The 25,754-nt window shown below is 37.8% G+C and overlaps 1 protein-coding gene across 1 annotated transcript in view; it reads right to left on the bottom strand.

Annotated features, from left to right (window-relative positions):
• The window catches only part of PARN (poly(A)-specific ribonuclease), a 119,958-nt gene that overhangs the window by 3,164 nt on the left and 91,040 nt on the right, over window positions 1-25,754 (bottom strand). The window contains exon 23 of the mRNA XM_019710397.3: window positions 2,964-3,157. Within this exon, the coding sequence (XP_019565956.3) occupies window positions 2,964-3,157 (194 nt within the window). The remainder of the gene's footprint in view (window positions 1-2,963; window positions 3,158-25,754) is intronic.

Here is a 25,754-nt window from a genome sequence, read left to right as displayed (position 1 = left end):
CTGTATTAAAATTGTAATCCTCAATATATAGTGATAACAAAAGATGAATACGAGTCAAGTGTGACTTCTGCAATGATAAGAGGAGCTCAAAGTGGTTCCCGTCAGCGTCCAGACACTTCTGATGATGGTGAACGACTGCTTGAGCAACGCTGACCAAAGTGTCCACCCATATACATGTTTTTGGCACCCCTGGTATTTGACTTTGCAAGTTTGTAACTCTTTGAGCCTTGGTTTCCTATAGAAATGGAAGATAATAGATACCTTACTCGGTTTTGATAAGGACTAGACAAGGTAAGAAAGGATGATGCTAGTACAGCGTCTGATATATAAACGTAATAAACGGTAATGTGGGTCATTGTGTTATCTCAGAAGGGGTCCAGGATTTTATTCTCCGTGTACCTGAGAGATTACAATGTGTAACTAAGAAAAACGACACTGTTTTGTGTGGGGTTTCCTGGGCAACACTTGCCCCAGGACTCCCACAGTCACAGTATGCCAGGGTCCGACTGTTTGCTACTTCCTCCTTGGAAAAGAGGACATGCCCTACAGGTGAAGCACACCCTTTCACGCTTGCCACACCCTCGCTGACAGTGCCAGGCGCCCAACACCTCTGTGAATCCCCCGAGCCTGTCAGATACTCTCCCCAGGAGGAGAGTTCAGACTTGATGCCCCAGAACCTGTCTCTGTAGGACAGACATCCCCGCACTGTACCACTCTATCTAATACAGTTCCAGCCAACACCCAAAAAGGCCCACACAGCTACTGGTACACGCGGAACCTTTGCGAGGTGAATACAGACCCTTCACAGGGGCTGAACTTCGTACTGACTCATTATTGGACCTTATTAAAGGAACCAAGCCATCAAAGTCCGATGATTTAGTCAGTCCAGCAGCACCAGATCGCTTGACCTACATCCTGCTAATCCTATTAGGACTAAACTCTTACAACAAACCACCCGAAAAGGATCCATTAAACTTCCACCCTAGGAAAGTCTCAATTCTCTCAAGTTTTCTGATTCAATTAAAAGTTGTCAAGATGTCTCTGTCTCTGTCTCTGTCTCTCTCTCTCTCTCTCTCTCTCTAGCAGGACTGACAAACGAAGTACAAAATCTATCATTTTTTTAGCTCACATCTTGTGGCAGTGACAGCTTTACTGTCAATGGGAGAGGGGAAAAAAAACTATTTTAATGACTATATTATAAATTCAAAACCTCAAATAACTCATATAAAGTTTTCACTTAAAATGATGAAAGTTATAAAAGGAGCTAATCTATTAATGCAGTCAGTCTATTATTAGGTATTTTAATTTTAATATCTTTAAGATTATGCTGAGGGAGAAGGGGAAAAAACACTGAAACCTTGTCCCTGAGAAGTAACAGATAAAATGAAAAAGTAAAAAAGAGAATGAGATGTGAAGGAAAGAAATACAAGAGGGGACCCCCTCCCCTAACGATGCTCAGATTGATCTCTAAGTCATGCTAACACTTAGTATTTAACATTTGTTGAGCAGGTACAACTGGCAGGGGTAACGTGGTATCACAGATGAAAACTAAGTACTATGCTACAGATTGAAAACTTCTCCAATACTTATTTTAGGGAAGAAAAAGAGGCAAGTAAAGGGAGACACCCTGATTTAAAGAGACAGCTCAAATACACAATCCAGGCTTCAAACAAGAGTTTAAATTTTCAGGTAAAGTTAGACATCAGCATACCGTACAAAAAGCATAAGCAACACTTTGCTGCTTCTTTGATTTCATTAATATCAATGAGATGCAGAAAACTTCCTCACGTCAGACTGGGCCACATGCAAAAGAAAGGAATTAACTGCAACACTGAGAGTTCCTAGGCTGGGTATGGATCAAGTGCCTTTGGTTGTTGATTCTGCTAACCAGGGCGACGTGAGACAAAGCAGAGCATGGATGGTGCTAGGTCTGTGGCCCTGCTATGCCGAGCAGACACTACGGAACTGTGCTCAGCAGAAACGGCTTTCTTATATAGGACAAAATTAAGGGCTCTGTGACCTTGGCGAGGCAGGTAATCCTTGAGGCCTCCTGTTTCCTTCATTGTATAACGGCCCAGATGACGACCTCAGGGATTTAAATGGAAGAACTTCCATTGAGAATTAAGTGTGGCGCTGGATCCCTGGCAAGCACTCAGTTAGCAGTGGCTGTCATTGTCACCGTGACTTCTGCCTGACCAGGTTATGGCCACATCTGACAAGGAAGCCCCCTCCTCCCTTACACTCTCCATGGCGTGCCTGCCTGCCTGACAGACGGGATGTGGGATTCGGCTCCAGGTGGGCCAGGGCTCGCCTTCCGGGTCTGCCTCTTACGAGCTGCATGGACCTGCACGTGTGTCCCCATCTCCCTGAGTCCAGACCCCTGCGTCACTAAAACAAGGATGGGATTCCCTACGTCAGGCCTATTGTGAGAATGAAACTCAGTAAGGAGAGAGAAGACTTCCGCCACAGCATCTAGCACACAGTAGGCTCTCAACATGTGCTGACTTCCTGTTTCCTTTGCTCCTTATGTAATTCTGCTTATAAGAGAAATCCAGGCTGCCTGGGGTTTTGCTGGGAACAGTGAAAACTCTGCTACTGAAAATAACATGTGTAGGAGTAGGCCTCTGTGCAAATTTAAACGTACATTTAAAATACGGAGGCTACTTTAAACACATCAGTAAAACCTCTAAACCATGGAGGAGACAGAGAAGACACCAAAATGGACTAATTATCTTGAACCAGGGGGCCCCCCAACCAAGCCTTACTTACTCTTTCAAGAGCCAGGGCTTTTAAGGGGTTCTTCCAATTAAATTAAACTGGTCATTAAAACATCTGGTCCCGTGGAAGACCACATGGGCTTTGCCACCAACTGATGCCCTGCTATAATTTCTCCCCCAAAATATGAGTTTCTAGGGCACTGAAGAGTACACAATACCAGAACTTTAGAAAGAGCCGATACAAACCTGCTGGAGAAAGGTCCTTCTTCATTCTTTTAAACTTCTTGGCCTTTTTCCTTCCCTCTGAGGGCGATTCTGCACAGGAATCGGTCTGCTCAAGCTCAGGGTCAGAAATCTCCCCAGATACGCTGGCCTCCATGCCAGCTTCCCCTTGACTGGGCCTCAGACTTCTCTTCCCTGCTGTGCTGGTAGCTGCAGGGCTGAAATGCAAACAGTGGAACAACATGAAAGGTGTTAAGAGTAACAGGAAGTCTGGGCTATAAAACTATTTTAATACTCTTAATTCTATTAACACTTAACTAGCAATCAGCAAGGCAGCAGCGGCTGCAATTTAAGACTTTCTTATGAACTGAAGTCTACAAGCTGACCCAGGACGAGCTTATGTGGAAGAGCATTCAGACATTATGCTTGGGTCATATATCCAAATCTAAGCTGTTCTTAGTGCTTAAAAGAACACATTTTTAAAGGTAACCCCTGGTCTCTATTTTGGTAGAACTACTATGACAAAATAATAGTTCTGACTACCTTAAATCAGAAGCTAGCATTGCTACTTCATGTGACTACTAATGGATAAAGCAGAACAGAAATCTTGGGTCTGTCAGTTATCACCCTGCTCGTGCATTTGAATATACTTACAGACACACCCCACCTTCCTATAGTTCTCTTCTATTCCAAAGAGGTGACTTGCCAAATTTATAATTAAACCTGGCTTCTTTTATAGGATTTGACATGTTGAATTAAATCAGATTATATGTCCCGATTTTTCCTTAACAAAATATGTTCCCTGAAATATAACTTGATAAAAACAGGGACCACATGGCCAGTGTGAGCCCTGTCTCTTCTAAATGGGTCTTATAAATAGATTTTTTTATTATAGTCCCCAAGTTATGAAAAGCATAAAAAAAAAAAATCAAGTCATACCACTTAAAGAGAGACCACGCAAGCCCAGAGAGGGGGCCAAGAGGGACAGAGAACGCGGACGTACTATTTAAACCTTCCCTAGGAAGTGAGTATTTTAAAATGTTACATATAAAAAACTCTGGCTACCCAGTCATTCAAAAACCATCCATAGATGCTAGATCTGGGGAGATATTTTGATCAAGGGTAGGATATCTACAAGGTCTTCAAGTGTCTCTCCCCAGACTGACACCCTGAGAAGGACATGTCACTCAGGTAGTATTCTGGTCAGGACTGTATAACTTGAATGTAATCGTGAAGAAACATCAGACAAACCCAAATGAAAACTATTTTACTGAAAAAAAGAAAAGCGTGTGTTAGGGCCGGTGCTCTTCAAAAATGTCACTGTCATAAAAAAGACTGAAAGAGACATGAAAGCTAGACACAACACATTATCATAACCTGGCTCTTAGGCGGGATCATAAACCAGAGCTCACACTGCAGGGGGGAAAGCTACAAAGATAATATTGGATCAAATAATAAAACTGATGTACGCACAGTAGATTAACGTAGTAGATCAATGTTAAATTACGGAAGTTGGTAACTACTATAGTTATATAAAGGAATATCCTCATTTAGAGTATTTAGGGATAAGGACCATAAGGTATCTAACTTCTTCGCAGACAGTTAAGAAAAAAAATAAGGTGTTGGTGGCAGGGGCGGGGAGACAAGAGAAAAAGGGGGAGACGGAGGGGGAGAGAACACATTTCTGTGACTTGAAGCAAAACGATGTATAACGAAACCAATTCTACCACAGGCTAATTGATATAAATGATGGCATCTCACCAACATTATAACAAAATAACACTGAACAAAATGATGAGGACCTGCAGTGTATACATAGAGAGAAGGAGGGGAAGGAAGCGAGAGACTACAAAGCCAGAAACAAATGGAACAAAATGTTAACAACAGATGAGTCCGGATAACGAGTATCTATGGGTGATGTTTGTATTATCTGTGTGACTTTTTTAAAGTTTGGAATTATCTCCAAATTAAAAGAACAAAAAATTGTTGAAAAGCATGACGCGTAACAAATAAGGAAAAGTAAATTTCACTGAAGAATGTCTCCTGATACCTGCTGTGACAGTCTAGGACTGAAGTGTGCTTTTACATGACTAATAATCTATCGTCAACCTATTAACGAAAGGGAGAAGCTGCCTTGACCATAAACAAAATGTCTCATACGACACAACCGAATGCCTTTCCAGCCACCCAGGCTCACACCCTTGCAGTCAGCATCTGCCCCTTCTCATTCCCCAAGGCCGGAGCCCTTCTCCTTCAGAGAAGCTCACCGCCTCCTTAACCAGCATCCCACCAACTCAGCGCCTTCCCGGGCCCTCCCCCAACAGCCTCCCGTCCTGCCCATTTCATTCCCATCGGCCACCAATCCAGGTCTCCCTCACCCACTGCCACTGGGGGCCCTCACTGTCTTGCCCCAGACCTAAAGCAGGATCCTAACTGGTCCGTTTTGCCCTTTCCTCCTCTTCCCAGTTTCCCTTCCCCTTATAATCCAGTCCTTCCGATGGTGCCAAACTTCTTCCGAAGCAGAGACTTGATCCGGATGTTCCCAGTTCAAAAACTTGCATGGCTCTCTACTACAAAGCTAAATTTACACTGCCTGGCACAGCACCCAGGATGCTCTGTCATCTGGGTCCCAATCTGCTTTTCTAGCCTCATCTTCCACTAGGCAGTGGAGGTGCAAGGACGATACACGTTTACCTTAATGAAATCCATGACAAGCACATTCCCATTTATCCCTCGTCCCATTAGAGGGCTCATCAGCCTCAATACACCCCGTATCCCCATTTCAGTGCTGCGGTTGGTGCCGTCTCTTCCTGCTCAATCACCACTAGCCTCGAGAACGTTCCCCAGTCCCTCTGCCTACTGTTCTCTCCTCCATGCTTCCCGTAACACTCAGTTTGCCTGCCTCACGTGGACTTGAAGCCATCCATCCTTATTATTTAGAACAAAAACTGGGAACAGTGCAGGTATCCGTCAACAGGAGAATGGATACAAGTGGCACAAGGATACGATGAAATAAAACGCAGCGTATAACAAGGAACTACTGATAGCTGCAAAAACACAGATGAATCTCAAAAAACGTTCTCAGTGAAGAACGCCTTGACATAAAAGACTGGATATAGGAGTACGTTTTTGTCAAACATTAGGTGGACATTCAAAAAACACGGAACTGATTGCTTTAGTCCTAGCATTAATTGCAAATGATGACTTTGCAGGCATTTGCTGGAATTCATGGTTGTTATCCTGACCAGAGATGACCATGGTATTTTTGCCCTACAGGCCTCCTTATTCTGTAATGTCCCTCCCCACAAACTCCTGAGAGTCTACTATGCTTCAGAGACTATGCTAGGATCTTGTCTCTGGAAGGTTCTCGTTTCTATATAACTTTTAAGTTTATAAAGCATTTTCGTGAACATTTTCTCTATTAATTTAAAACACGTTTCTTAGTTCCTAATCCGTAGTTTGTGCTCTCAAATAAGAATCCTTTGCTTCTTAGGAAGGGCTATTGTTTATTGGACATCCTGCCAGGGAAAGCCCTCAGATAAGTCTGCAATGAATCCACTTCATGTTTGCATATGTGTATGTGTATGTTAACAGCCATACAAACATAAAATCTTTTCCACTATCATTCTTTAATAAAAATAAAAGCCACAATTATATCCCATATAGCTTAACTAAAGCAGTTTTGAATCAAACACAGTTTTTATCATACACTGAAAACCAGAGATATATGAAGTACTTACTGCCTTTAAAATTTTAATTCTTTATATATTTTTAAGGTAGGGCTGTTTGTGTACATTTGTGAACTATGTGTAGACATTCTCAATATTCTCAATACATGTATGTTGATAGGACACTCCTTCACGGATTGATTTCGAAGGTCAAAAGTCAAAATGAAAATCATGCAAAACAATCTCCCATTAGTCTTAGCTTATTTTGCATGCAAAATTATAATGCACGAAGTGAGCTGTTTTATAATGAATATGAAGAACACATTTAAATCCACTAAACAAGTGGTGACTAATCAAAAAATGAAATGTTACAGACACAACGTGGTATGTCAAAATTGAACATTAAACCTTGATTAGTATTTATATGGGAGACGCAAATGATCCGCCATCCTGGTTATATTATAATGACTCTTAGGTCAAACTTAGAACTTTGCTGTAAGATGTTATTAACAATGCAGCAACTACACGCAAATTCTGCAAGATTCTCCATTAACTTCTTCCTTTTAGTAGAAAAAATGTTTGCTAATAGAAAGATCACATTCACAAGCTCCTTCTTCTGTAAGACCACAAAATTTGGCTGCCCCATGAAATTTCTTCCCTCTTTATTAGGGTATTATTCCCTAAGGGTATTCTAAGGGTATTCTTCCGTCTAAATTAGGGTATTATTTACAGGCAATGGAATTCACTCCTTTTAAGTGTACAGTTTGGTTAACGTGGGGAATTGTATACAACCATGTAAGCACTACAACAATCAAGATATAGAACAGTTGCCTTCTTCTGAAATGATTCCTGGTGCCACTATGCACTCAGTCTCCTTCCCAGCAACCATTAATCTGCTTTTAGTCCCTCTGGTTCTGCTTTTTCTAGAAGTTCATATGAATAAAATTACACGTATTTAGTCTTTTGTATCTGACTCTCACTTGACAATCAAGTTTGCAAACTTGTTGCAATGACGTTGCTAACCTTTTTTGTTATCAGAGGTAGTTCTTTGCCCATTTTTTAATCAGGTTGTTGATTTTTTTTGTTATTGTTGAATTTTGGGAGTTCTCTATATTTTCTACGTGTTAATCCCTTATCACATATATGATTTCAAAATATTTTTCTCCGATTCTGTGATCTGCCTTTTCACTCTGTTGATAGTGTCTTTTGATGCACAAAACATTTTAACTTTCATAAAGTCCAATTTGTCTATTTGTTGTTGTTGCCTGTGCTTTTGGTGTCATATCCAAGAAATCAATGCCAAATGCACTGATGTGAAGGCTTTCCCCTATGTTGTCTTCTACGAGTTTTATAACTTCAGCTCTTACATGTAGGTTTTTGATCCAGTTTGAGTTAATTTTTATATATGGTGTTAGGTAAAGGTCCAACTTTATTCTTTTGCATGTGGATATCCAGTTTACCCAATTTACTGAAAAGATTGTTCTTTCCCCACTGAATGGTGTTGGCACCCTTGTCAAATATCATCTGACCATATATGTAAAGATTTATTTCTGAGCTCCTCTATTCTAATGGTCATATGCCTGTCTTTATGCCAATAATACCACACTGTTTTGATTACCATAGCTTTGTAGTAAGTTTTGAAATCAGAAAGTGTTAATCCCGACTTTGTTCTTTTTTTTCAAGATTGTTTTGGCTGTTTGGGGTCCCTTGGGACTCCATATGAATTTTAGGATGGACTGGATTTTTGTATTTCTGCAAAAAACGTCATCAGGATTTTCATAGGAATTATACTGAATTTGTAGATCACTTTGGCTAAAATATAATATTGAATAATAAAGAATAAAGTATTGACATCTTAACAACATTAAGGCTTCCAATCCATGAACATGGCATATCTTTTTATCTATTTGACGCTTCTTTCATTTCTCTCAGCAATGCTTTGTAGATGGTAGGAGACAGCCAGCTCTGTTTTCTGTCAAGGGCACTGATCCTATCATGAGGCCCCCACCTGCATGACCTCATCTAACTCTACTTACTCCCCCTAGTATCATCACAGTGGGGTTAGGACTTCAACATATGAATTTGATGGAAGTGAGAAAGACACCATTCAGTCCGTAATACAAGGTCACCAAGATTTTTTCCCCACCTTTCTTCTAGACATGTTATAGTTTTAATGCTTACATTTAGGTCTACAAGTCCATTTCAAGTTCACTGTGGACATGGTGCAATGTAAGAGTGGGAGTTCATTTCTTTCACACACCATGATCTAATTGTTTCAGCACTATTTGGTGACAAAACTAACCTTTGCCGACTGGATCACCAGCACCCTTGTTGGAAAATTTAAATTTTCCAAATTCTCAACAGTTATTAATCTTCAGATTTTAATAACAAGGAATCAAAATTCCCAAATCAGAAATTATTCCGTATTTTTAATAGCACTCTATGTCTTTTTAAATAATCCTGAGTTATCATAAAACAGTGACTCGCTTTTCTGTGACAGGGTTATAGTAAAATTTCCAGGGGTACTCTGGTAAAGATATAATAATACGTGCATGGGTTATTATTATGAGCCAATATACTGTGACATAATTACATAGTTCAGTAAATAATCTCTATCTAATACAGATATTTGGTAATAGGAAACATTAAAAGAATAAAACATAAGCACCAAAGGGATGCCCAATAAATATCATTTAAACCTTGAAAGATGTCACAAAAACTTAATATGTAAAAGTTATTCTTGAATGAGATTTTAAAACACGCAAGCACTAATTGCTAATATTTGTCTTGTGACAAATATTCCAGACGTAAAAGAGTTTCTTTCATGCTGTGCTGAATTGTTCAGTGTCCAAAGCTAATACAAGTTGGGCGTTAGACTGCACAATTGCTTCATATAAGCTCATTTCCTTTTTTAGGGCCGAAAATATTTTGTCTGCTTGCTTTGATTTTAGTTTTGCTGTTAAAATTGATATTGCTTGTCCAAAGCTAGATTTTGGATCAGCTAACTTCACACAGGAGTATTCTACAATGATATTTACATCTTATCTTTGCATTTCTTCTGCAAACATATTTACAAAGCAACACCACTGGATTCTAAGATAACGCACCATTCAGCTATCCTAGCAAGGTTAACAGCACTACGACACAGAAACATGTTTCAAAACTGCCAATTTGAGGACACCTTCCAAAACCAATTAGAACAAGACTCGCAGGATTTTTGTAAAGTGTACTAATGTATATAAATTCATTAACATATTTTTATTTATAAGAATGACTCACTGTTAGCAGCAGAGAGGGCCATAAACACACACTTACAACATGGCAACAGTGAGTGACAAGAAAGAAGGACTGATGTAATCATGGCCCCTTCTCTTCTATAAGCTCCTGTCCTGGTTTCAGAAATGTTGACCTTAACCTTTGATGTTGATTCCACTCTTGTTTTCGACTTCATGTCAGAACATTTCCTTTGAACAAGTAATGTCTATGTTGATGGTTCAACTTTAATTCCCACAGACCTTTTCCTTTACCCTGATTTCTTAACTGATTTTTCTCATGATTTGGAGTAACATACAATTGTCCCTAGAAATGCCAGGCAGGGAGTCCTGCATGGAAACACTATTGGAAATCAACTGACCACAAGTACGTGTTTGTATTTCTGGGCTGTTCTGTTTCATTATCTATTTGTCCTTATGGCAGCTCCACAGTGTCTTTATTCCTGCAGCTCTATAGTAAGTCATAAAGATAGAGTTAAGTCCTTTAGTTGGCTGGGAGGTTCATGCTGCTGGATAAAGTACTAGCCACCTTTCATGTAAAGAACTGCCCAGTTTACAAAATGCTTTCCTTTGAGACTTGTATATGACCATTTGAAGCTGAACATGTGTGTTCATTCCCATTTTACAGACAAAAAAGCTCACTGTCAGAATAAGAGACTTCCCCTTGGTTATGTGGCTGGGTAAGTAGATCTGAGATTGTCCCCAAACCCAGAGAAGTGCCTCAAAGCCTCCCTCTCCACCCCCTTTTCCCAGAAAGTGACCCCCTCAGAAGAGCTTCCCCTGACCCCTGAGGAGCCCAACCAGCCCCTCTCCCTGCAGTATACATCCCTCTGCCTTGTTTTGTTTCCCTCCTACTCCTCATCTCGGCCTGTGCTTCTTATTTATTCCTTTGTTTATCCACCCTGCCATGAGAATGTAAGTTCCAAGAAAGCAGGATCTCACACTCCTTGGTGACCACAGGCTTCTCAGCACCCATCACAGGCCTGCAGAGTAAATCCTCTGCAGTCAAGGTTTACTGAATGGATGCAATAAATGAAATAAGCAGTTGCTTCCCCCCAAAATCAATAGGGCAGTGACAAACACCAAAATGCTCATTTCGTCCTGAATTATACATGATGTTAACACGGTTTACATTCTAGTATACAGTCAACTTCCCCAGTACGTCTGGATTCCCTCTTAGATAGAGGTAGCTCAGGGAAAGAGGGAATGTCCCACTGTGCAAACTACCTCACACAGCAAAATAAACTGGAAAAATCTGGGCAAGTGGGAGCTAGAAAATGTATTTTCATTGTTTTCACAAACTCAGGCTGAATTCAAATTCCACGAGAATGACTGTTTCTGTGTTTTCGGGCTTGAGCTGGGTGAATGAGGGGGGATACTGGATAGCCTATGCTCCATTCAGAAGGCAATCCCTTGCAGAGTGCTGATAAACTGTGTTTCTTATTGCTAATAAAAAATGTGATTTCGAAAAGCAAAATTAACATTAAATAAGCTGTGTCTGTATGCTAGCTACCCAGTAATAACGGACATCTCTTGTGGAATGGGAGTATGTGTGTGGGGGCGGGGGGGGGTGAAGGGTGGGAGAGAACAAGGAGAATTTATGAATGTGTTGTGTACGTGCTCAATCCTAGGTATAAAGTTTATCTGCAAATACGAGATTGGCCTAAATGAGAGAAAAACTGATTCTGGGTTACAAAGAATCAATGGCGTTCAATCAGAAATACATTTTACAAGAACTTAGTTTGACTATTTTAAACAACCCCCTATTGCTAACTCACTATAATTCAACATAGAAAAGACTAACTAATGACAAGCATGACAGAAATTAATACCAATTCCTAAATTAAGAACTTATACTCAACATATAATTAATTAGAGCTGAATCCAGAACATCTGAAATTTTCAGAGTTTAAGATGAGTTTTACTTTTGCACTAAAATTTACCCTTGACTCTGATAAAAGGATTTGCTAATGAAAGCAGTGATGTAATCAAAGTTATAAGAGGGGAAAAAAAATACCAACTCGCCCCTATCAAAAGCCCAACTATTTCAGAAAAAAAATTGCTTTTAAAAAATTTTCCAGGAAGTTAAACATAGCCAACTGAACACACACATTTATCTGTAGAGAGATATGAATATCGTGACAAAGGCACAGAGACCAGGGGAAGCAGCGTCAGAGAAGGGGATGTCAGCTCACTTTGGAGATGACAAGTAGGAAGGAGAGAACCTGCCGAAGAACTCTGCACAGAGGAGGAAGCAGAAATCCAAGTGCCGTCTGTATAAAAGGCTGCTTCACCCAATAAAGCCCTGCAAAGCCTCACAAAGAACAGGCACCAGATTTCTGACAGAAGCAGGTGATAAGAACTGGGGTCATGTGGACAGGGAGAAAGGCTGCACCCTCATCCCTGGGAAGCCAAGGCTCCAGCATTCCCCTAGGCCAGCAGGAGCTGCACGGGAAGTTTAGCCTCTGGAGAAAACGACCCTCTGAGGGAGGCCCCAGGCCCTGCAGTGGCAGTGAGTGGGGTGCTAAGAACTAGCAGGGAAAGGAGCATCCCCACACACTGACAAGTAAGGCCTCCAGCTTCCTTCTGCCACTCAGTACCTCAAGCATCAGCAACAGTCATGGCCCTCAAGGTGCAAATCAGAAAATCGATCTCTAAACACCTGAATCCTTTAGCTAATATCATACTTAATGCTGAATGCTTTGCCCCTAACATCAAGAACAAGACTCAGATGTTTGCTCTCACTACTTGTATCAACACTGGTCTAGAGGCCCTAGCCAGTGCAATAAGGCAAGAGAAAGAAAGAACATTCATATGGACCATTGGACAGGGAGAAATGCAATTGCCTATATTTGCAGATATGATTATCTAAACAGAAAATACCGAACAGTCTACAAAAAGTTATTAGAACTAATAATTTAATAAGGCCAAGGATACAAGATCAAAATATTGAAATCAACTGTATTTACATGAGCAATGAACAACTAAAAATTGAACTTTAAAAATATATGACTTATAATAGCATCAAAAATCAAAATACTTAGGGAAAAAATGGAAATTTTGTATGTTCAAAACTATAATACACTGATGAGAGCAATCAAACAAAACTTAAATAAGTGAAAAGATGTACCATGTTCATGGGTTAGAAGACTTAATATTGTTAAGGTGTTAATTCTCCCCAAAATGATCTACAGAGTCAACATAATCCCAATCAAAGTACTAGCTGGTATCTGCAGAAATCAACAAACTGATCCAAACTTTTTGTGGAAAAATGAAGGACTTACAATAAACAGTTTTTTAAAAGAAGAATAAGGTTAAAGGATTTACTATAGAATTTCAGGACTCATTATAAAGCTATAGTAATCAAGACAGTCTGGTACTGGTGAAAGGATAGACATACAGATCAACGGATCAAAACAGAGTCCAGAAATAGACCTACCCCCATATATATAAAAATATATATCCACCCACCCATCCGATTTTTGACACAGGAGTCAAGGTAATTCGAGTAACACTTTTGCTCACACAATTATAGGTACCACCCATTCTTTAAAATAGTAAATCTGCGTTTCTTCAAAAATGTCCCACCATCTAGACCCGTCTTCAGCCTTCACTTCCACTCATCTGAATTACTGTGGTACGACCGTATCCCACAGTTGTTAGCATTTGCAAGTAGAAATGACACAGAAGAATTCAAAGCCTCTTACCTAAACAACAAAATCTACAGTGTTAGGATCTTAATCCTACATGGTTTTTTAAAGACATTCCATCTCTTCAGAAATTATCATGTTTGGCTGTTTCTATTTTTCTTATAAACCCACTAAACCTAACTTGGGAAGGAAAAAAATAAAATATTGTCAACCGAGCTGGCTCCAATCTAGAAGAAAACTATTGTTTCACAAATGACGATGAAGGAAGGAGGCAGGTGAGGTTTTCACACTCATGGATGGATCCAACCGTCCCTCTCACCTGTATCTGATGCTCATTGTAGACAAAGTCTGAGATAATAGAGAGGAAGAAACTGGAGAGGAAAGGAGAGGATACAAAGGCACCCATCGACCATGCAGAGAATGCTAGCCTAAATTCTAATAGTTTCATTATAGTCATTAATTTAGCCGTCTTGAAGGGACAGTCACATCATATAATTAGTCAAATTAATGATGAGATGACATCATTAGCACTAACAATTTGATGTGATGAGTCAACGGCATGACAACTTTATCAGGAGAAGAGAACAAGGTTCTGCCTGACGGGCTGCTCATGATGGAGAATGTCATTTCAGCTTCTTTAGAGCAGAGGACCACCTATCACACAATGTTCTCCCACCAAGAAATCAACTCTTTTTACATCCTGGTTTGGTTTGGGAAGACCCTTCAGGGGTAATTTGTGACTACAGCAAACAAGAAACTAATCCCTTCCAAGAATTTAGAATCATCAGTTTAAGATGAACTAATGTATCTCATGGTCATTCCCAAGAATTCCCCAATTCTTTATATCAAATAGATGACAGTGGATGTAATACTCAGAAAATAGTGGTCTGAATACTGATTTCTCTAGCATCATATGAGATTGATTTCCTTTCAAATGGTTTTCCGTAAAAAAATGTGGTAAAACATGCATGAATGGTCTTCAGACAGATATTCCAAAACCTCCACAGATCTACTCGCATCTTCACATGGCTCTTCCAGTCTTAACAGCAGGTAAGACAAGGTAAGGTAGATATTGGTGGAATTACGAACAGAATGCCATTCCTTTCTGCCATTAGGAAAGCAATTGAAAGTATTCATAACATGACTTTATACTGTTCTAAAGGAAAAAAGTAGTTTGCATGGTCTTCTCCAATAAGAAACTGGGTAGGTAGTATGTTCCTGGTGTGTTATGGGTTTTCTTGTTCATTCATTGAAATCTTTTTCTGAGTGACCACAAGGAATCATTTGTCAGGTGCTGGAATGCTAATATGAATCAACAGCAATCCCTGACTTTATCTTTTTTACTTTCTACGAAAGTCACCAAGCCGAAGAATTCCCAATGGTTCCAGGTGGCCCGGAAGACATCTCAAGAAGCGTTCTGGTGGTGGGGGAAGGATCACAAATGGACATCTGAGGAGGGAGAAGGCATTCTGGAAAGAGCACGAACGGGATTTGAGATGAGAGACATGGGGGCCTGAATGTGGGTTCTGTCATTTACTGCTTTTGTGACTCTGGGCAAATTTCTTTCTTTACTTCTGTGAGTCTCAGTTTCCTCAATTATAAACAGGTTATTGTGAGGATCAAATAAAAAACAAAACACCGCATGTTACAGTGACTGGCACATGGCAGACACTTAAATGCCAGTGCCTTCTCTGATCCCTCCCTGTGCTACGAGGGGCAAAGCACGAAGGTCCATGTGTTTAGAGATGCTGATCTGGGTCTTTGGAGGCAGGGGTCCAAATCTTTGAAAAGCATCAGGAAAGAAGCAAAGAAAGAGAAGAAATAGTAGAAGGAAGACATGAGCAGCATGAGTGGGTTATATCAGCCAGACGGCCAGACGGCCATTTATGAACTCACGGGTGTCCAGAAACCACCCCAATGCCCTGCTCTGCAGGAAACATATACACGGTTTCTAGAAGACACAGTTCTAGTTTTTCCCATCATTTTATTATGAGAACTTCAAATATACACAAAAGTTTAAAGAACTCTACAGTAAATATCCATTTAGCCACTTAGATTCTGCAATTAGCTCTACTTTGGGGATGGAGATTTAAAAATATACAGCAGATTTTAGGTATTTTGCACTTGGGAAAAAAGGGGGCACGAAAGGGGGGAAGGTCTAGAATGTTCCCATGTGGTAAGCATTTAGCTTCTGCTCCACCAGCAATGCAGATAAATGAGATGAAATCTTTGTTTCAGAGATTCTTGAATGGATAAAAGATAGCACCTCAAGTCTATAGACAGCATTTAAACATGGAGCCACCTATCAGCACAATGACAAACTTCATGTTGGGTCACAGAAGTCACTCATCCTGACACCTGACCCCCCCCAAAATAAACACAAACACGCTGTAGCTTCTGCTGGCTTATAATGTAATGTACTAGCAGAATTTTTAAAAAGCATAAAGTGTCAAAAGAGAACTGCCAGAAAAATGTTAAGGATTTCTACATCTGGCAGTGAAAATACAGGATTTACACATTTTATACTCTATTTCTGCTAAAACTACTACAACTAATACAAGAATAATTCTAACTGGGCAACTCCAAAGGGAATTTGTTTGTGTTTGCTTAACAGATATGTCATCTAAGTGTGCTGAAGGGAATTTCAATTGTTAGCCCCATTAAAAATATATACGATTATATGAAGATAAGCATGAATAATATTAACACATTATTGGAAACACAGATGATAATTACTTTCAATTATGGTTAACCAAATAAATAACATGAATAGAAAACATTAATTTTCAAATATTACTATTATGAAACATGAAAGTACTCTAAAACATCGAAAGTCAGATGAAGTGTAAAGTGATAAATTGAGCTTTTCATGTTATTTAAAATAAAATCTTGAGATGACATATTACTTTAAAGTGTGAGGTGAAAGCAGGCTTTCAGTGCCAAATTCTAAATTTCTCATACAGAACCTTTTAAATGGAAATGCTGAATTTGATTGGAAATGGGGACTAACTCTTCTATGTTTTTAAATATTTAAAAAAACAAAGCCATTACTAAAATCTAAATTTAATGATTTTACAATCTAAAATTACAGATTTAAAAAATCAACTACAAAAATCTTAAAGATTGAACTCCTTTAAAAAATACACATGTAATTTTTAATAAATATAATTGTTCTGCTTTCGTAGCTCTACTTCTGCCAATTTTGGTAAACACTTCAAACAGGTAAAGTCTTTATCAAAGTCAGACCCTTCATCTAAGAATCAGTCCGTCTGTCAGACATGCTATAGTTCATACAACAGGTGAGGAAAAAAGGCCAGATCTTACAGCATTTCCAATCAATTTATCTACCTCCCATATTTTATCTTGAGCATTTTTATATCTACAAAAGCATTTTAATAAAGTACAAAATAGATAATTAGTCACTGAAAATTATAAATTCACCAACTATTTTTCTTGATAATTTATAACTTTGTTTAAATTTTTAAAGTATTCTAGGTCTCTCATCAGCATCCTTCCCATCTCCAAACATCATGAGAAAGTATTCAAAGTCAAATTCTATTATAAAAATTTGCATTCCAGGTTGCCTGCATCTTTTGAAAAAATTGTTAATTGTGGAGAAATACATGTAACATAAAAAACACCTTCTTAACCATTTTTAAGTGTATATAGTCAGAAACTATATATCTATTAAATACTAACTTCCCACCCCTATTTCCGCCCCCCCCCCCCCATGGCAACCAGCATTCCACTTCCTGTCTCTATGAACTTGACTACTCTAGGTACCTCACAAAAATGGAATCACACAGTATTTGTCTTTTTGTGACTGGTTCATTCACGTTTGTAGCATGTCAAAATTTCCTTCCTCTTTAAAGTTGAATGATATTCTATACCACATTTTGTTTACCTAAGTTGCTTGCATTTCTTTTTATGTTATTCTCAGAAATCCTGTTGAAATATCTTCTTTGACAGAAAGCAATGACATCCTGATCTAATGGCCCAAGGGAAGTCACAAGAGACAACTTAGCTCAGTTCATCTTTCCCTGACACCAGCCAGGCAGACAGGACAGAAAGGACAGATTTTAGAGTTGTTCCCACATCTTAATTTTAAAAAGCTGGCTCCCTGGCTTTATGTCTTCGGGATATTCCATAGTAAAACCAACTTCCCTGGTTAATCATTCCATTTTATTAGTAACTACATACTTTAAAATTCTGCGTTTCACATTAGCCAGACTCTAGTTTTACACTGAATGCTTATTTGAATTTCTTAAAATACTCCCTTCAGCCCAGACTGATCCTTTCTTTCAACTGTTCAGATGTTAAAGTGGAAAGCAGCTGCGTAAGAGAGAGGACAGAGTAGAGGGTCGCAGTAATTTTTCCTTACTTATTAAAATAAAATCACTTAGAACAGATTTTAGACGTCCGTACCACCTTTCCAGTCTGAAATCAGTAGATCTAGCCAAAATCAGCCAAAAGCAGGGAAAGATAGCCGATCAGCAGAAAAGAGCTGTGTCACCACCTCTACTATCTGGAGCAAGCCACTTTCCCCCCTGAGTTTTCCTACTGGTGAGAGAATTACTAATGCTACCTTAGCCCCCTCAGGATTCTTCCTCAGTCCCCCGTGAGGATACAGAACCATTACTCTTCTCATAGTGGCATTTCATAATCTTCACGTGGTTCCTCCTGACCCTTCCCATCAACTACTGTTCCAGATGGAACAGACTGAACCTCTCCCTTTCCTGTCACCACCAATTCATTTTCCTCTGGATTTGCAGTGGTTCCTCCACTTAAAAATCAACCAATCAAAGGCCAAGACTAGATTCTACTAAGTGGATGACCAGTGCATACTAGAAGGATGACACTAAAGTATTCTTGATATTCTTATTTCTATTTAAAATTTTTTTTTTAACTAATAGTTTTACATTGATAAATGGTGGGACTAGACATCTAAATCCCTTCCCCAAAGAAGTAAGGTTGAAATTCAACTTTAAACATAGGGTTTTCTTCACACAGTTTTTTTGTTTGTTTGTTTGTTTTCAAGAAAATGTAATTTATTAAAATGAGACAGCATCTGTCTCAAACACGCACACTCATAGGTGTAGATGTGTCATGTTCCTAAGAGGCAACTTAATACACTGGGCTATGGATCCAAAGTGCCCGTAAGTTAGAATCCTGTGTAACTTCAGCTAAATTATTTAGCTTCTCTGAGACTCAACTTTCTCATATATAAATCAGGAATATCACCCAGGGTTACACTGAATTATTATACCAGTTTTTTTACAAAAATGATATAAAACATCTAGTACAGTGCCTGGGATGAAGAATCTGCTTAATAAACATGAGCATTCTCTTGATTTTCACATTGGTCTGTAGCTATTCCAAAAAGCAGGCTGTGTGTCAGTGAGCTTTATATCTTTATACTGAAGGGACAGAGAAAGCGATAAGAAGATGAGAAAAGGTTAAAGAAGAATGATTCATCTGAACTAGAGCACTGGTCATGAATTAATTAATCTTTCATAAAGCGTCTGAATGATACAATATTCATGAATTTCACTACAAGGTTAATCATTTAAACTACGATTAAACACCCAGGTTTAGCTGGTTAGTATGTTTTATTAAGGAGTGTGAGGCACTAAAGCCATCTGCAGTGGAAACAATGACATGCTAATAGAAGCAGAATAAGAGTGACTTCCAAGATAAAAGGCTAAATGAAAAAAGGAAAGTATGTGTAGTCCATTACTACCTATCGAACAAAAGGTGGGAGAATATATACATAGATGTTGACATGTTTGTAAAAATGGAAGGATAGACTATAAACTATTAAAACTGGTCCCCATGAGAGAGAAAGGAGACAAGGTGGAGAAGACAGGAAGACAATATTGGTAGGTTTGACTTTGGAACCACATAAATGTTTCATATAATTATAAAGCAAAATTAAAAAAAGAAAAATCCCTAAAAGTAAAAATAAAGCAAACCTAAATGTTTATTGAGTTGGTACTGTAACCACACAAAGAGCAATGAATTACTTCAAATGACTTTAAAATAAGGTAATTTGTCTGTTCATCATTAGTCCGATATATCCTAGGAACAAAAATCACTGCAAAAATATAAAAGTATTTTCAATAATTATTAACTAGTAATGATAATGATATAGTTATTCTGAAACTATTGATTACGTGTAGTAAGATAAAGCAAATAAATAAATAATTTAATATCATTAGAAACCGGAATTTTTAGCAAAGAAAAAGAGAAACAAAATTAAAAGAAGTTAAGTAAGTCCTGGAGTCTAACTGAAATAGGAAATATCAGTATAAACTTAAAAAGAATAACGGGAGGGAGGAAGGAAGGAAAGAAAAGACTACCATGCTAGCTCTTTTCATTCAAAAAGGCTATATAAAACAACGACGACAACGAAAAAAACCCACCAAAAAACCCAACAAAAACCTTTAGAACCCAGATTCTGGTTTCTAAATACCGTATCCCGTCAAAATGAACAAGTCCCTTGACGAAAGGCTGATTCCAAACATAAGGTAGGAAATGTAGAAGAGGAGCATGGACTAGCTTCTCAAGAATACCCGAAGTCAAAAAAGCTATTAAAGGTTATTGGGATTCTATCAGAAGACTCAAGAGAGGACGCCTAATGGTTCCCACCAGTCATAAACAAGATAATCAGAGCATCAAAAAGAACAGCAACTGTAATGTACTAAAATATACAAAATATATATTTTTAAAAACACAGGATTAAAACAAACAAAACAAACCTCACTGCTCCCCACTGGAAGGTGCTAGGAAACCAATTATTCTGAAAACTGGTTCTAAAAGGGTATGTTGGGGGGAGAGATTAAATAATTTATTCTGCTTTTTCTATATGAACTGTATCTCCAGATAACCAAATCGATAATGAGAAGAATTTTTTTTTTTTTTTGAAAGCATTCTGGATAATACATGAAGAAGGAACAAACTGTAATATCACCATTTTGCAACTCCTAATGACATCTAAATGGTACCTTTCTAGTTACGGGTGCTGGATATTGAGGTTTATATTTAAGCCATTTCCCCCATACTTTCAAGAGTATGAACTGTTCAAAGAAAAAAAAGAAAAACAAAAACAACAAAGTATCAGGGTATTGTGGGATATACAGGCTATGCAGAAGTAAAATAGGAGACAGAGTATCACAAAGGATGATGGGAGGGATAACAACTGGACATTTACTGTTGTAGGTGTCTTACACTGCTCATGTGATGTATAAAGATGCATATTATAATCTCTAGACCTGTGCTCGGCCAATAGAGATGGAATGTGAACCAGATACTTAATTTTAAATCTTCTAAAAGCCACCATTAAAAACAAGTAAAAAGAAACAAGTGAAATTAATATTAATATTTTTATTTAGCCCAATATACACAAAATGCTTTCCCTTCAACAAGTAACCAATTCTTCAAAACCTGGTGTGTACTTAGATTTACAACACATCTCAGTTTGGACGAGCCTCATTTCAAGTACTCAATAGCCACTTGTGGCTTATGGCTACCATACTGGACAGTGCGGCCCGAGGGCAGGGGTCAGCAGGTGCTTTGGTAAAGGACAGATAGTAAGTACACATTTTGGGTTTTGTGGGCCATGTGCTTTCTGTCTCCACTACCCAAATCTGCCACTGTAATGCAAAGCAGCCACAGGCAGTACGTACATTACTGCGCATGGCTGAATTCCAACAAAATTTTATAAAAGCACGTGGGCGGGATTTAGCCTCTGGACTATAGTTTGCCAAACACCATTCTGGAGCAATGACTTAAAAAGTAACACAAAGAGATATAAGCAAAAAGTCAACAGAGACGTTAACATGGGATGCTAAAATATCAACTAACAATAAATAATACACAACTCATCCAAAAGGTGACAGAAAGGAGGTATAGAGAGACACAGAACAAACAGGACATATAGGAAACAAACACCAACATGGGAGACAGACTACGAGTGTGTGTATCATGAATTATATTAAATGTAAAAGGCAGGAATTTTCAGAACGGATTAAAAAGCAAGACCCAACTATATGCTGTTTACAAAAAACACACTTTAATTATAAAGTTTAATTATAAATTATAAAGTTGCCAGTAAAAGGCTGAATAAAATACTATGCAAACACCAGGCAGGAGAAGAGTGGCCATGTTAACATCGGACAAAAGAAACATCAACACAAGATTATTACTAACAATAAAGAGAGATATTCCTTCATGATAAGAGAGGCAATTAATTAAGAAGCCATAACAATCCAAAATGAGCAGATACCCACCAAAAGAGCTTCAAAACACATGAAGAAAAAAAAACTGATATAAATGGAGAAACAAATCTAGAACCGTAGTTGGAGATTTCAACACCCCTCTCAATAGCTGAAAGAACAGTAGACAAAAAGAAAATCAGTAAGGATACAGAAGATTTGAGCAACACCGTGAACCAACGTAACCTAAAATGATATTCATGGAATATCACATTCACTCTTTGAGTGCAAATGGAACATTCACCAAGGCAAACCATCTGGCCGGGCCACAAAGCAAGTCTCAGTAATTATCAAAGAAGTTCTAAATAACTCATGGGTTAAAGAAGAAAGCACAAGGAAAACAGAAAATATTTTATAACAGACAATAGTGGAAAGAAAATATATTAAAATATGTGGGATACAGCTAAGCAGAATCTAAAGCAAAATTTACAGCTTTTAAATGCTTTTATCAGAAATGTAATAAAATGAGTTAAGGTTGCCACCTTAAAAAGCCAGACAAATAATAACAAAATCAGCTAAAGAAAAGAAATAACATGAACAAGAATATAAATAAATGAAAACACAAGACAAAACAATGACGTCAAAGTTGGTTCTTTGAAAGAATTGATAATCACCTAGCAAGGAAAAAAGAGAGGAAACACAAATTTACCAATATCAGGAATTTTTAAAGGACATAATTATAGACTCTACAGATATTAAAATTATAATAAGAGAATATTCTAAGCTAATAACTATATGCTAATGAATTTGATAACTTAAATGAAATGGAATATTCCTTGAAAAACACAAATTACTAAAAGTGATACAAGAAATAGAAAATCTAAATAGCCCCATACTTATTCAAGAAATTGAGTATATAATGAAAAACCATTCCACAGAAAAACTCTATGCCCAGATGTCTTCACTGGTAAATTCTACCAAAACTTTTAAGAATGAATCCTATACACATTGCTGCAGAAAATAACAGAAGGGGAACTTCCTAATTAGTTTATGAGGTCAGCATAATCCTAGCACAAAAACTTGAGGAAGATAGAAAAGAAAATTATAACCCAATGTTCCTCATGAATAAACATATAAAAATACTTCACAAAATATTAGCAAATCAAATCCAGCCACATGTAAAAAGAATAATACATCATGACCAAATGGGATTTCTCCCAGGAATGCAAATCTGACTCAGTATTTAAAACCAATTAATGTAATTCAAAATATCGACAAAATAATGGACAAAAGCCATACACGATAATTTTAAAAGATACAGAAAGTGTAAATATTCAGCATCCATTCATAAGGCAAACTAGAAACGGAAGGAAACTTCTAACAATCATACTTCTTGGGAAAACACTGAACTTCTCCTCTCTAATACTGGCAACAAGGCAGAGAGATCCAATCTTACCACTACTGTTTAATACACCAAAGGTGCTACTCAGGGCAACAAGGCAAGAAAAAGAAAAAAAAAAGACATCAAGCTTGGAAAAGATGTAAAACTGTTAATAGCACACCAATATGATATGTACATAAAAAAAAACCCTGTGGAGTATTAAAAAAAAAAATCCTACTAGAATAAATGAATTTTAAAAGGTTTCAGGACACAAGGTCAATATACAACAATTAATCAAAGGTCTATATAGAAGCAGCAAAAATTTGAAAATGAATGGTTTTAAGAAACAATTCCATTATAATAGCATCAACATATTTAGGAAGAAAATTAACATAAGACATGTGAGACCTCTACAACAAAAACTACAAAAAAGGCTTAGTGAACAAACAGACAAGATGATTCTAATTTGGAATACAAAGGATCTAGAATAGCCTAAACAACCTGAAAAAGAAAAACAATTTTGGAGGATTTACGCTGTCTGATTTTAAGACATTACCAAGTCACAGCAACAAGAAAGTGTGGTATTGGCATAAGAGTAGACAAAAATGAGTGAAACAGAAGAGTTCAGAAACAGACCTAGATGTACATGGTCAATTTATTTTTGACAAAAGTGCCAAATCAATCAATGAGCAAAGAAAATCTTTTCAGCAAATGTTGCTACAACAACTGGATATCCATATGGAAAAAACTAAACCCTGACTCCTATCTCATACCATATACAAAATTAATTTGAAATAGACCATGATTTAAATGTAAAGGTTAAAACTATAAACCTTCTAGAAGAAAACGTAAGAAAATCATTACAGCCCTGGGGTATACAAAAATTTTTGGACAGGGATAAAACCCACTAATCAAAAAGAAAAAAATTATAAACAGGACTTCAACAAAATTAAAAATATATGCTCATCAAAAGACATCACTAATAAAAAGAAAAGGCAATCCAAGACTCAAAAAAATATATTTGCAGCACATATATCTGAAAAAGATGTATATCCAGAACACGTAAAAGAACTGCTGCAGTAAAAACAGTGAAAAGACAAAGAACCCATTTAGAAAATGTGCAAGAAACTTAAACATCCACCTCAAAAAGAAGGCATCTGAATGGCCAACAAGCCTACAAAAAGGTGGTCAACATCATTAGTCACCAGAAAAACACAAATGAAAACCACAAGGCAATTCTCTAGAATGGCTAGAATGAAAAACACTGACAGCACCAGATGTTGGCAAGGACATGGAGCAACTGGAACTGACATACAATACTGGTGGAGGATAAAATGGGACACCCAGTTTGGAGAACTGTTTGGTTGTTCTTCTAAAGTTTAACATACACCTATCATAAGAACCAACAGCTCGAGTCTTAGGTATTTACTCAAGAGAAATGAAAACATATGCCCACAAAATTTTTTTTTACACAGATGTTCATAGCAGCCTTATTTATAATGGTCCCAAACTGGAAACACGTCTACCAATGGGAGAACAGGCAAATGTTGTGCATTTGTACGGTGGAAACTACAGAACAACAAAAAAATAATGAACTACTGACACAAGCAACATCAGGGATGAATTTCAAAAACATGTTAAGCAAATAAAGCCAAACACAATACCATTTATTCCATTTTTTACAAATATCAAGAATAATAAAAATTAATCTATAGTGATCGAAATTAGAAGTGGTTGCTTAGGACAGTGGAGGCTTGGGATTGCTTAAAAAGGGGTACAAGGGAAACTTTTGGGGGAGATAGAAGTGTTCTATACCTTGGTTTGGGTGATACATAACTGTTAAAACTCTTTGAACTAAACATTTTGTATCTACATTTTATTCTGTTAATTATACCTCAATCTTTTTAAAGCTCTAAAACACCAATTAAATAGCATGGAGGGTTGCAACAACATGGAAGGATCTTGAGACTATCATGCTAAATGAGTAAGTGAGATGGAAAAGGACAAGAAACATGATTTCACTTATACGTGGAATAAATAATAAAACAGAAAGCAACAAACAGAAAAACAAAAAACTCATAACACAGACAACAGCATGGTGGTTGGCAGAGGGGAAAGGGGGTGGGGGAAGGCAGAAGAGGGTAAAGGGGGTCAAATATATGGTGATGGAAGGAGACTAGACTTTGGGTGGTGAGCACACAATGTGACCTACGGATGACGTGTCATAGAATTATACACCTGAAGTTTATCTAATCTTATTACTAAATGTCACCCCAATAAATTTAATAAATAAAAGATAAATTAAAAGAAGTATGGAGGGCAAGTCAAAATATTAACTGTGATTACTTCTGGGTGGTGGGATTATGGCTAACTTTTTCTTTTGCTAATTCACACTTTTATGAACTTTACAATTTTCTATAATGAACTCCCCCTCCCCCTATTCTCTATACCTATGTTTTGTAGTTTCACAAAGATGCCAAAATGTTACTATCATTTACCTTCTGAAAAGAAGGAGGTATTCGTCCTTCTTTCACCATTAAAGGAGGTATTCATCAAGTTGTCTCTCTATAGTGGGCATGTGGTTCAAACCCCTACAAAGGGAATTCGGAGGCTGAGGCAGAGGCAACGTGG

The sequence above is a fragment of the Rhinolophus sinicus genome, chromosome 10 (assembly GCF_057876585.1).
Source record: "Rhinolophus sinicus isolate RSI-liver-muscle chromosome 10, RSI-T2T, whole genome shotgun sequence".
NCBI classification, from domain to species: Eukaryota; Metazoa; Chordata; class Mammalia; order Chiroptera; family Rhinolophidae; genus Rhinolophus; species Rhinolophus sinicus.
Note: the sequence above shows the minus strand (reverse complement) of the source record. Positions and strands in the feature narration are given on the sequence as shown.